This window comes from Phocoena phocoena, chromosome X, assembly GCF_963924675.1.
Source record: "Phocoena phocoena chromosome X, mPhoPho1.1, whole genome shotgun sequence".
Classification (NCBI taxonomy): domain Eukaryota; kingdom Metazoa; phylum Chordata; class Mammalia; order Artiodactyla; family Phocoenidae; genus Phocoena; species Phocoena phocoena.
Window position 1 is genome coordinate 91,385,628 of NC_089240.1, and position 14,155 is coordinate 91,399,782.

The 14,155-nt window shown below is 38.5% G+C and overlaps 1 protein-coding gene across 1 annotated transcript in view; it reads left to right on the forward strand.

The window, feature by feature from the left end:
* Nucleotides 1–2,333: 2,333 nt before the first annotated feature.
* VSIG1 (V-set and immunoglobulin domain containing 1) overlaps nucleotides 2,334–14,155 on the forward strand; it is a 33,599-nt gene continuing 21,777 nt past the window's right edge. Inside the window, exons 1-2 of the mRNA XM_065901049.1 lie at nucleotides 2,334–2,449; nucleotides 13,835–13,995. Coding sequence (XP_065757121.1) covers nucleotides 2,401–2,449; nucleotides 13,835–13,995 — 210 coding nt within the window. The 5' untranslated portion in view covers nucleotides 2,334–2,400. The remainder of the gene's footprint in view (nucleotides 2,450–13,834; nucleotides 13,996–14,155) is intronic.

Consider the following 14,155-nt stretch of genomic DNA (forward strand, 5'->3'; position numbering starts at 1 on the left):
AGAACCAAGGCTGAGAAGAGCTGGTGTGGACCTCCAGAAGGCTGCCCTACAAGTTGTCCTCCTCTGCAAAACCTCCCTCAGACCATTTGTCTTTATTCATTGCCTGATACTCGTGTTCAGAGATTTATCTGGGGGAAGACAAGCATTCTATTTTCAATAGTGTAAACCGGTTGGGGAATGTTCATGGCAATTGATTTTGTTCCCTCCTAGTATGGAGCTGATACCTGCTTATACAGAAGAGGGAGTGTGTTTCTTGGAGGAATAGGATTGGAAAGAAAACAGTAATTTTTCCGCACAGGATTTTGGGGGAGTAAGACCCTCCCTTAGGGAAGCCTAGGTACACAAGGGGCCAGTGGACCACGAGGGTGGGGGGGGGGCAGAAGGGAAGGTGGGTGACAAAGACATGTAATAGTTATTTGGGAAAAAATGTTGCCTTGTGCTCAACCTGTGTCTTGGGAAAGGAAAGGAATGTTCTTTCTCTGCCACCTGCTGCCCCTTCTTCTCCTCCCCTACCCTACATTGCCCAGCACCCAGAATTCAAGCCAGTGCTAGACTATGCTCTGCATAGGTTTGGGAATGAGACTTCATTTATAGCATTGCTTTGGCAGGAATGTGTACTCTTGGGTCCAAACAATGGGCTTACCAATACCTTTTGGGGCATACCCTTTCTTAAGTTGGGAACTACTTGTATAAGACCTGGTCCCTGCCCTGGAGGGGCTCACAGCCAGTGGATTTAGGGGAGACCCCATTAATAAACAGGAGACTACTGAAGAGTAATCAGGTGCCAACTGTAGGGTATTGGATCTAAGTACAATACAGATTTATCCAAGAGGGAGCCCAGAGAGGGGCGGTTTGTGGGCTCTTCAAATTTTTCACATAGGACGGCACGACTGATCTGCACTAAGAATATGCTTAGAGAGCAAAAGGAGGGAGGAGAAAGTTCTAAGTAGTGATGGAATTCACCTGAAGCCAAAGTTTGGCATCAGACATGAACATGGACGGAGAAGGCTTCGAGAAGGTATCATACCTGATGAGAGCAAAATGGCTTTCTGAGGAGCAGTGGGAAATTGGCTTGGCTGAGATGAGATGGTGTCAAATATTTCCTGTGAATTAAAGTTCATAAAACATCTCATGCAACTTGTACATATTTCATGTGACTGAACACTTTGAGGCAATAACCTTTGGCAGCATTTTTCAGGAGGATGTCTTAGCATGACTTAAGTTCAGATGAGGTGAGGACCAGAGGCTGGAAGACTGGGAATCCAGAATAAGGACTTTGGACTTGATGAAAGAGTCCATAATGGTGTCATTGAAGATGCGTGATCAAGATTGGAACGTTGGCATGTGGCTGGTACACGGAGTGAAGGGGGAAGGAGTCAGGGAGACCATTTAGGAAGCTGCTACAGTAGGCTAGAGGCGAGGAGCTGCGGGCCTGGACCGGGATGGAAGCAGCAGGCTGGAGAAGGGACAAATCTGAGAACTACTGTAGAGACAGAAACACCAGCATTTAGAGCTTGCAGGTGAAGAGCCAGAGGAGGCCCTTATGTATCTCAGGGTAACGTAAGCATGAGAGCAACTTTGTTAGAAGTTCATGTTCAATTGAAGGCCTCTCGTCTCTGCAGCCTGCCATTCCTTTCTAGTGAACCCCCTTTCCAAGTTAACTCTGTGGTACCTATTCAGTATCCTAATTCTGCAAAAATTCAATCCAATGGAAGTCTTAAAGCATTTATTCATTCACCTGATTTTGCAAAATTAGGTGGATGAATAAATGCTATAGGGTTTCTAACTTGGAAGACAAAAGCATGCAATTCATCCTACTGCTAGGGCTTCACAAAAGTGTGACATGTCCAGAGTTTGTTCACATAGAAATGAATGCTTTCTTACTTCATGTCCGCTGTGCCCTTCCTGTGAACCCTGTTCCCTGAGAAAATCTTAGAGCACCAATTTGCTAACTTAATTTGTAAAACGTTAGTGAATCAATGCCCTGAGACTTTTATAGAAGTATTTGAAATTAATTAGCCTTGTCAACTTTTATTTATATAGGCTCTCTTCCAATTATATCTTTTCCCCCCCCCAAGTATAACTTTTCAATGAGATTGATTTTAAACAATAAAACTTAGAGAATCTGTGTAAGATTGAAGAATTTAAATATGTGGGTTTATCATTAACACAGTAGCAAATATGTCAAGGAAACACGCCCCATGAAAAGTGTTTCAAAGAAACACACATCTGTTCTGAGAAAGGTCTGTACCCAATAGTAAGCCCGAAGAGGCTTGTTTGCTTGGTGATGCCAGCAGATAAGCCTGGCAAACCTCGGTGTGACTGAAGAAGCCAGTTTGAGACTCAGCCTAGCCCAGGAGAGCTACTGGACCCTGGCTGCGCTCAGTGAACCTTGGCACGATGGTGTTCACATTTTGGAAGGTCTTTCTGATCCTAAGCTGCCTTGCAGGTAAGGAAAGGATCTGCAACCGACCACAGATCATTGGGAATAGAGTTTCTTTTTAAACTGAAATTGCAAATTTTTACATAGACTATTCCCCTCCTGTGCTTAAAAGGAACTATGATTAGTATGCTGAGTAAAATAATTTTTGGAAATCTTGCTTAGCAAATATGTCCCATGCCGATATTTTGGGGGCCCAGCCTGTAAATAGAATTGTTTTATGTAGTTTCTGAATAAGGATTTTTTTCACAGGAAAATCACAGTATCTTCCTTTTTTTCGTTTGAAAGTTGAATGGATGAATTTACTCAGAAGCTGAAGTTTGTGCCAAGGATACATTTTTCTCTGTTTTACTTGAGCATTTCCTTCAAACTCATTTTGATTGACTTGCTAAGCCTGGCTGGGAGTGCCTGCCGTGCTTTACTATCTAACATTTCTTAAGAGTTGTCCTTTTCCAAACATAAGACTGTGTTTAGGAAAATATGTGAGTGATCTATCATTGTGCACAGTATGGGTGTTTTTAGGGGTTTGAGTGGAACAAAATTATTTTTAGAGTCAAAATCCTAATGTTGGTAGGCCCAGGAGAGATCACTAATTCAGAAAAACCCCTTGGCCAGTTTTTTCAAATACCGGATACATTTTGAATCTGTTCTTATGATAAATTAGGTCCATGGTAGATACAAGAAGGTTGTTTACCCAAGAAATGATATTTTTAAGCCATCAGTAATATTAGGCAGTTATTAGAATGAGGTTTACTAAGCATATTTAATGACATAAGAAAATGCTCAGGATAAAATATTGAGTGAAAAAGCAGGATATACCCACATTCCTAGAATAAATTACTAGAAGGTTATATACCAAACTGCTCATGGTGATTGCCTCCGGCTGCTGGGATTATAGATGTTTTTTTATCTTATTCTCTGCCTTTTTCATATTTTCCACGGTTTCTACAAAGAATATTACATAATTTTTATAATCAGAAAAAAGTGTTACTTTTCAAAACTATATGGTATTTAGTAATAGTTCTCTAAATGTTCGTTACTGTTTAAACAAACATGTTCCGTGGAGTCACCAGAAGGCAATACTGCATTTATCCAGTGATCTAACCAGGACTTAGAGCTGGAAAAAGCCGCCTTTCTCAATTTCCATCCTGGTGGGAACATATGTTACTATTTTCCCTTTCCCCCAGGGATATTCATTTTAAAACCTTAACTTTAGACAGTGAAAGTCTTTGTTCCTTTTAAAGAGCTTCCAGTCATTAGCTAATTGGGTCGCCCCTGGGCCTTCTGCACTAGCCCTCTAAAAATCACACCTGTAGTCAACACCTACTTCCCTATGTGACGCCTTTCCCTGGCCTATACTAGATGCCAGTTTCAGAACAGTTGCAAGAGTGGTTGTTCACTCTAACAAACATATATATATATATATATATATATAAAATTTTTACTGATTATAAGTGTAATGTATGGTCTTTGTAGAGAGGTTGGAATACGGAAATGTATAAATAAGAAAATAAAAGTCACCAGAAATCTTACCAGAGATTTGGGTGAATTTCTTATTTTTTTCCTTTGCAAGTGTATGTATTACATTACAAAATTGGGTTTATACCTTGTATACATTTTTTTTATTGTTTAAAACTTACTTAGATGATGTCAGGATCTTACTTGATTATGACTTTTGGAACAAAGCCCAATCAGAATGACCAATAAATACTTCAGAGACTTTGTTTTTAAATTACTGTATAACTGGTTTTGTTGGTGCATAGTGTACATATACAATTTAGCTGGCCCAAAGCAAAATGTGGTAGTGTCAGTCTAGTAGATAGAATGGAAATATGGTACAATACATTGTTGTTTGCTTACATAAGTATGGAAGTCAGAGAAAAAAAGAGTTCAGTAATGTATGCCTGGCGTTAGTAGTGTCCATCAGTTGATCCAGAAATGGCTGTGAGGTAACTGGTAATGTTTCCATCCATGTGTAATTTGATGTCCTACCTGGACTTGTTTCCTGGTCAGGAAGAATGTCACATTTTTGGTGTCAAGCATGGTGCCTGGCACATAGTGGGCACATAGGAAAGGTTTACTGGAAGAATTAACTACCTTCCGAAATCTTGCCATTCGTGACATGGATGGACCTTAAGGGCATTATGCAAAGTGAAATAAGTCAGAGAAAGACAAACACTGTATGATCTCACTCGTATGTAGATTTGTATCTAAAAACAAAAAACTGAATTCATAGAAACAGAGAGTATAGCAGTGGTTACCAGGGGTGGTGGGTGTGCGGTAATGTGGAGATGTTGTTCGAAGGGTATAAACTTCCGGTTAGAAGATGAGTAAGTTCTGGGGATCTAATGTACAGCATGGTGACTATAATTGACAATACTGTATTACATGGTTGAAAGTTTTTAAGAGGGTAGATCTTAAATATTGTCACCACAAAAAAGAAAACATAATTATGTGATGTGATGGAAGTGTTAGTTAATGCTATGGTGGTAATCATTTTGAAATATATATCAAATCAACACTTTGTACAGCTTAAACTTACACGATGTTATATGTAAATCATATTTGAATAAAGGTGGAAAAATAAAAGAGTGGATTACCTCCTCAAACCCCAAGCATCCAGAAATGATTTTCACTTACATATATAAAACGAATTTTTTGTACAGGTAAGCATGACTGATTTTATTTTAATGAGAACCTTTCTGCTGACTTCTAAGGAAGTTGGGTTAAATTCTACTTCCGAAAAATAATGTTAATCAAAAATGTCTTCTGCAAAATAAAAATGTCTTTTGCAAAAGTTCAAGCATATCATTTTAGATGCTTGTAATATATATTAGTCACCTGTTGGAAAGATATGTTAATGTTGTTTCCATTCTCGGAAGGTACGTGCTATGCATTTTAATGCAGTAATATATTTGAACTTTGGTTTTGCAGTCAGATCCATAAAGTTAGTGATCATTTGGTTATATTATTCCCTAACTCAAAAATGAAGCAATTTTACATGAAATTGCTGGAAATTAAATCACTTCAAATGCATCAGGTCAAATATGGCTATTTGGTATAATAGGAGAATAATAATCCCCCTACAAGCAAAGTGCCTTCCACATTGTAGGCATTAAATAGATGAATGAATAATCATTACCAAAACATGAGGCATTTAAAATCTTTCTAGAGTGTTGATTAACTCAAGTGTATACAACTTGGATTATTTTCCTTTAATAGTATTCACTGATTTTTAAAAGCAGTCACACATATTTCAACCATGTATGTGTTTTTTTTGGGGGGGTGTTGTTTTTAATTCAGCCAGGTCAGTGAGTGAAATTGCAATTCTGAGTTTTGTTTAAATCAGGTACTAATCTTTATTTTGCTGTTTATTCACAGTCTCGTCAATGTGGAGATTTTTTCTGACTTTTTCAATTTTTAAATGATTTAGACTAAATGAATCCAAAGGGAGGGAACATTTTTTTTCCTGACACACACAGAATCACTTTCAGTTTAAGACTAAATTTGTACTGTTCACTAGCCACATGTGGCTATTTAAATATAAACGAATTCAAATGAAATAAAATAAGAAATTCTGTTCTTCACTAACCACATTTCAGGTGTTCCATAGCTACACGTGGGCAATGGCTACTGAACTGGACAGCACAGCTGTAGAACATTTCCATCATCACAGAAAGTTCTATTGGACAGTGCTGGGATAGACAGTGGTCTCAGAGGTTTAAGTAGTGTGCACTAATTGAATTACGTGACATTTTTTTTAAAGTTCATCTGGAAATATATAACTCAGCTCTGAAGTGTATTGTCATTGTATTAGAGAGGGACAGTTTCTGAAAACTGTCTTTTCTTCAGAATTTAAGGATTGATTATGGTGCTGAGTATTGGGAATCAGGGCAATAAAAATGGCCTGGAAATATTGCCTTGCCAATTGTCACCTATTTACAGAACAATGTGTCGTATTCTTAAAAATATGTTGTCTCACAGTAGATTTGGATGTTACCATACTTATTCCGAGGTGACATTGTTGAGCTTTTACAGATCTCAATTTACATATTTATATGTCTTCTATTAAAAATACGTTGAAAATCCCAAATCCTTGATTTTCATTTGCCTCCATCCTGGTCTGTACTATAAATGGTTCCTCATGCGTTGACATGGCAGGCAGAGATTGTGTCTGTCTTGTTCATTAGTATTTCCCCAGTGTTAGCACTGTTTGTGGCAGAAAATAGGTGCTCAACAGATACTAACTGATAGGCATCAAGGCTTCTTCCATGGCTTACCTTGTGTGAGAATTGTGTTTACTCTGCCTTCAGGCACTTTTGTCTGAGGGTAGCCCTTAAAGGCTTTTTTGGTTTGTTTTTGGTTTTGTTCTTTTTTTGCCTTACCTATCATAAATTATTACCATTAGCCAATCCCATAATAGATACTGGGACATAAACTAGAGAACAAAAATGATGGCCAAATAATATCTTCAAAAATCCCTTTTTTAGGGGAAAGTTTATGGAAATTTTAATGGCCACCGAATCCCCATTCTATCCCTTTAATTTTGGATGCTTTAAAGACATTTGGAAGTCACTATTTGGGCATAGCCAGAGATGGATGTGGCTAACTTCCAGGAGAAATGAGATGAGCTTCTGAGGGCAGGAGAGAGTCACTTAGCTTTCTCCAGTGAACTTTCCATCAGAAAATGTAGCTGATTTCTGCAGGCCAATTTTGTTTTGGGGATAGGCATTATGGGAACCAGGAACACATAAGGAGGAGAACATTGGGAAAGGGAAAACTGCATGGAGTTAGAAGGTGCTGCATCGGTGTCTACCCTAAAACACTTCTCCCAATTCATCAAGACATTGGTTGCCATGTAAACAGCCAACTCTAACAGAGAAGCAGCTGGACCAGATGGCCTGGCTGTGACAAAGAACATGGCTATTGAATCCAGGAAACCAAGGGTAATCAGTACCATGGTTTGCTTTTTCTTTAAAATTTTCAAAATGTTTAATTCTCTGAGTTCCTTTTGCCTGACCACTGTCATTAAGAAAAAATAAAATTAAAGTCGTCTTTGGGAAGGGGGCCAGGAATTTGTCTTTCTGTACTATTTCCTCTGATCTTCCCACTATCTTTGTATCCTCATCCTGTCCCAACCTGGAAGGCAGCTAGTGTTCTCACTCTAGCCCCCCTGCAGCATAGAGAGCACCTCTTAAACTTGACCTTTTCTAATACCTGCCTGACAGTCTTATGTTCCATCCTGGAAAGCTTCTATACTCTGACTTCGCAATGGATAATAACCAGTTATTACGATGAGCCAATGCCTCTATAGTGTTACCCAAAGTATTGTCCGCTATAACATCCCTTGGGAAAATGTTTACATAGTACTAAGGATTTCAAGTACAGTGGTAGGCTGGATTTTGGGGTAGGGAGCTCTTTGGTATTCCTCTAAATCGTATGGGAAGCCGATCCTTTTCTAAGGCCAATAGTTCTCTTAGGCCCCTTTTACAATCTTAAATCTTGAGGGAGATTTCTGGTTTGGACAAAATGACATAGATCTGTGTCTCCTTGCTTCTCCCTGCTAAGCACAAGTATAAACCCTCCCTGGAAATAATGCAAGAGACAACCAAGGGAGAACTCTGAAAGATAGTAAGAAGAAAGCAAACTGGCTTGGACCCTGGGAACTACAGAGAGGCAGGGTATCTTATGCCTCTTTACCCAAAGGAGGAAGGGGCCCCAGTCCTGACATTTCTTGATCCTAACATAGCAGCCCACAGGGAGACTGATTCTTCCCCCAAACTGAGTGGGGGTCCCTCTAACATCAGATGAGCTCAACACCACTGGCAAGGGGCAATCATCAGGAGACCCACCAACTATAGTAGACAAAAGAAGCAATCTCCTTCCTCACTGAGCCTGAGACTCCCTACTTTCACCTAGCGATACTGAGGAGGGAGGGTGGAACAGACAAGAGGGGTGAAACCACAGAAAGTATCCGGTTCTAGAAGGCTCTTTGTCTCTCCTCCCCCACAAAGAGACACCAGGGCAGCTGGGGGTTCCAATAGGAGTGTCCTGCCATACCTGTCTCCCACTGAGAGATACGCAGAAACCTGACCTAGGGAAATGCTTCCACGTGCTCAGGCAATGGGGTCAGAGATAAATAGAAGCCCTGGTGACCCCAGATAACCAAACAGACCAAAACAACACCACAAAAGTTAAACTGGCATTAGAAATATGCAAAAGTAGGCCAAGACCTGTGTGCAAAACATAAAACAAAATAAAAGTGACTGTCTGCTAAAATAAAAGATTTAAGTAGGAGTTTTCTAACATAATGCCTGTAGGTTTTGACAAATGTATAATCACATGTATCTACCATTATATTATCGTACAGAGTATTTTCACTGCCCTAAAAATCCTCTGTGCTCCACTTATTGATGTCTTCCTCTACACCAGCCCCTGTCAACCACTCATCTTTTTACTGTCTGCATAGTTTTGCCTTTTCCACAATGTCATATGGTTGGAATCATACAGTGTATAGCCTTTTCAAATTGGCTTATTTCACTTAGGAATATGCATTTAAGGTTCCTCCATGTCTTTTCATGGCTTGATAGCTCATTTCTTTTTAGCACTGAATAATATTGTCAGTGTCTGGATGTACCACAGTTTATTAATCCATTCACTTACTGAAGGACATCTTGGTTGCTTCCAAGTTTGGGCAGTTATAAATAAGCTGCTATAAACCTGTGTGCAGATTTTTGTGTAGACGTAAGTCTTCAACTTCTTTGGTTAAATATCAAGGAACACAATTGCTGGATAGTATGGTAAGAGTATGTTTAGTTTTGTAAGAAACCACCAAACTGTCTCAAAATGCCTGTACCATTTTACATTCCCACCAGCAACAAATGTTACTGGTGCTCCACATCCTCATCAGCATTCAATGTGTCACTGTTGTGAATTTTTTTAAAAAGTTAAAAAATTTTTTGGCTGCGCTGTTCAGCATGTGGAATCTTAGTTCCCCGACCAGGGATCGAACCCGTGCCCCCTCCATTAGAAGCGCGGAGTCTTAACCACTGGACCACCAGGGAAGTCCCCCAGTAGTGTTGTTTTAATTTGCATTTCCCTGATGACATAAAATGTGGAGCATCTTTTCATATGCTCATTTGCCATCTATATAGCACCTTTGGTGAGATGTCTCTTTAGGGTCTTTGCCATTTTTTAATCTGGTTGTTTGCTTTCTTATTATTGAGTTTTAAGAGTTCTTTGTATATTTTGGATAATGGTCCTTTATTATCTTTGTCTTCTGTAAATAGTTTCTCTGTGGCTTGTCTTTTCATTCTCTTGACAGTGTCTTTCACAGAGCAGTTTTAATTTTAATGAAATTCAGCTTATCAATTTTTTCTTTCATGGATCATGCTTTTGGTGTCATCATCAAACCCAAGGTCATCTAGATTTTCTCTTATGTTATGTTGTAGGAGTTTTATACCTTTGCTTTTTACATTTAGATCTGTGATCCATTTTGAGATAATTTTTGTGAAATGTGTAAGTTCTATGTCTAGATTCTTTTTTTTTTTTTTTTGGCAGATGGAAATCCAGTTGTTCCAGCACCATTTATTGGGAAGATTTTCTTTCCTCCATTGTATTGCCTTTGCTCCTTTGTCAAAGATCAGTTGACTATATTTATGTGGGTCTACTTCTGGCCTCTCTATTCTGTTCCATTGATCTATTTGTCTATTCTTTCATCAGTATTACACAGTCTTGATTACTATAGCTTTATAGGAAGTCTTTAAGTTGGTTACTGTCAGTCCTCCAACTTTGTTTTTCTCCTTCAGTATTTGTCTTGGTTATTCTGGGTCTTTTGCCTCGCCATATAAACTTTGGAAAAACTTTGTTGCTATCCACATAATAACTTGCTGGGATTTTGACTGCGATTACATTGAGTCCATAGATTAAGTTGGGAAGAACTGATATCTCGGAAATATTGAGTCTTCCTTAAACATGGAATATCCCTCCATTTATTAATTCTTGTCTGATTTCTTTCATCAGACTTTTTTAGTTTTCCTCATACAGATCTTGTACATATTTTGTTAGACTTACACTGAAGTATTTCATTTCTGGGGGTGCTAATGTAAATTGTATTGTGTTTTTTTAATTTTAATTTTATTATAGTACAGTTGATTTACAAAGTTGTGTTAGTTTCAGGTGTACAGCAAAGTGATTCAGTTATACATATACATGTATTCATTCTTTTTAAGATTCTTTTCCCATATAGGTTATCCCAGAATATTGAGTAGAGTCCTGTTTATAGATAGGAAAGCGATAAAGTTTTGTACATTAACCTTGTATCCCGAAAATTTGCAATAATCATTTATTAGTTCCAGGAGATTTTTGCTGATTCTTTTGGATTTTCTACATAGGCAGTCATGTCATCTCTTGTTTCCTTCACAATCTGTATACCTTTTATTCCCTTTTTGTGTCTTATTGCATTAGCTAGGCTTCCAGTATGAGGTTGAAAAGGAGTGATGAAAGGGGATATCCTTGCCTTGTTCCTGACCTTAGTAGGAAAGCTTCTAGTTTTTCACCATTAAGTATGATGTTAGCTGTAGGGTTTTTGTAAATGCTCTTCATCAAGTTGAAGAAGTCCTCTGTTCCTAGTTTATTGAGAGCTTTTATCATGAATGCATGTTGGATTTTGTCAAATGCTTTCTCTGAATAAATTGATATGATCATGTGATATTTTTCTTCAGCCTATTGCTGTGATGAGTTACATTAATCAATTTTCAAGTGTTGAACCAGCCTTGCATACTTGGGGTAAACCATTCAGTGTAATCTCTCATATCAACAGGCTAACTTAAAAAAAAAAGAGCATATCAATTGATACAGAAAAAGTACCTGACAAAATCCAACACCCATTTATGAAAGAGAGAAACCAAAACAACAAAACAAAAAACCCAAGACCTCTTAGCATGTTAGGAATAGACGATGTGTTAGTTTCCAAAAGCTGCTGCAGCAAATTGCCATAAACTGGGTGGCTTAAAACAGACAAATTTATTCTCTCACAGTTCTGGAGGCCAAAGTTCCAAAGTCAAAGTTGCTGGCAGAATTGATTCTGGAGAATCCATGCCATGCCTTTCTCCTAGCTGGCTGCTAGCAATTCTTGGCGTTCCTTGGCTTGTATATGCATCGCTCCAATTTCTGACTCCATCTTCACATGGCCTTTCCTTCTATGTATCTGTGTGACAAATCTCACTGTCCTTGTTCTTATAATGACAGCAGTCATTGGGTTTAGGCCCCACCTTAAATCCAGGGTGATCTATGTCATCATTAATTACATTGCAAAGACCCTGTTTCCAAATAAGGTCACATTCACAGGCGCCAGGGATTAGCACTTGTTCGTATCCTTTTGGGGGCCCTAATTCAACCCATGGCAGAATTCCCTTAACTTGATAAAGAACATCTACAAATATCCTATAGCTAACATTGTATTTAATGGTGAAATACTGAATGCTTTTCCCCTAAGACTGGGGACAAGGCAAGGATGTCTACTTTCTCAACTCTCTTATTCAATAAAATACTGGAAGTTATAGCTGCTGTAATAAGGCAATAAAAATTAATTAAAGACATACAGATAGGAAAGGAAGAAATAAAGTTCGCTCTACCCAACAAAAGACTAGCATCTAGGTTGTATAGAGAACTCTCAAAATTCAACAGTAAAAAATTAAGCAATCAGAAAATGGGCAAGAGACATGAAAGACATTTTGCTGAGGAAGATATACAAATGGCAAATAATCACAGGAAAAGTTATTTAGCATCATTAATTTGCATTAGGGAAATGCAAATTAAAATCACAATAATATATTACTACGCACCTATTAGAATGGCTAAATTAGAAAACAGTGACAGCACCAAATGCCGATGAGGATGTGGAGAGGCTGAACCACTCATACACTTTGGAAAACGCAGCAATTGCACTCTTGGGAATTTATCCCAGAGACATGGGAATTTATCCTCATACAAAAATCTGTACATGAATGTTTGTTGGAGTTTTATTCAACTGCTAAAAACTAGAGACAACCCAGATGTCCCTAAATGGGTAAATGGTTAAACAAATCATGGTACATACATAACATTGAATGTTACTAAGCAATAAAAGGCAATGAACTACTGATGCACAGAACAATTTGGATGAATTCCTAGGTAATTATGCTGAGTGAAAAAAAGCTAATCAGCAAAAAGGTTACCATGCTTCCGTTTATGCAACATTTATGAAATGACAAAATTTTAGAAATGGAAGACAGATTAGTGGTTGCCAATGCTTAGGATCAGGGATGGGGTACAGGAGGGAGGTGAGTGTGATTATGGAAGGGAAATATGAGGGATCTTTGTGGTGGTGGACTGTTCAGTATCTTGACTGTGGTTGTGGATACACAAACCTACACATGTGATACAATTGTGTAGAATTAAATGCATACACACACAGGAGTACAAGTAAAACTGGAGAAACCTGAAATGAATAAAATCGGGGGACTGTATCAATGTCAGTGTCCTGGTTGTGATATTATACAGTAGTTTTACAAAATAAGTTACCATGGGGTTGCTGAGTAAAATGTACATGGGATCTCCATCTTATTTCTTAGAATTGCATGTGATACTATTATCCCAATAAATTTTCAATTAAATATTGTTGAGGGCCCCAAAGACTTTTTGCTATGTAGGTTATTTCTATCTATATTTATTGTATTAGAAAATAAAACTAAAAGAAATTTAAACACAAAAATACACAAACATGCATTCCATTAGCCACTAGAGGAATATCATTACTTGTCATGTAACTGCTGGAACACTCCGTTGTACACTCATGAGAAGATGAGAGTGAAAAAAATAACAACTTAGTATTATTATGAACATCATTTTGATCTTGTAGCCTCCCCAAAATGGTCTCAGGGCTAGGATGACCAACTCATCTAGTTTTACTGGGACTTTCCTGGTTTAAGCACTGAAAGTCCTGGCAAAACCAGTATAGCTTGCCTGAGACTCACCTGGTTTTAAAACTGAAAGTGCCATATCTACAGAACCTCATCAGCCCTGGGCAAACTGAATTGGCTGTTCTCCATACTCATGGACTTTTCGGGTCCTTGGACAATGCTTTAAGAACCTCTTTGTCAGGCCATCCTTACACAGAAGAAATTCCCAGTTCAGTGTTATTACCTCACCATCACATAGGAGTTGAACATCTTCATTTGTTAGAAACTCCCCTACCCCATGTCAGTTGCTTGCTCGACTTTCCTATATGGTTCATTCTACATTCTCCTTACCTTGGATTCCCCAAATAAGATGTCATTGAAAGTGCTTTGTAATGAAAAAAATGTCATCAGAATGTGAGTGTGTACCATCGTTTTTTGATGATTATCTTTTCAGGTCCAGTTCGTGGAGTGCAAGTGACCATCCCAGACGATTTTGTGAATGTGACTGTCGGATCTGATGTCACTCTCATCTGCACCTACACCACCACTGTGGCCTCACTGGACAAGCTTTCCATCCAGTGGACATTCTTCCATAAGGAGTCACAGCCAGTTTCTGTAAGGACTTCTTCCCCCTAAACTCCTCTCCTTTGGTAGTTCTGACATAAACTGTTGGGGTCAGTGTGAGAAGAAGGAATGGTAAGCCAGTGGCAACAGGAGCAGAACCTCAGATGCAAGGTGTTTGAAGATAGCTGTTTAGAGAAGATCATCATCTAAG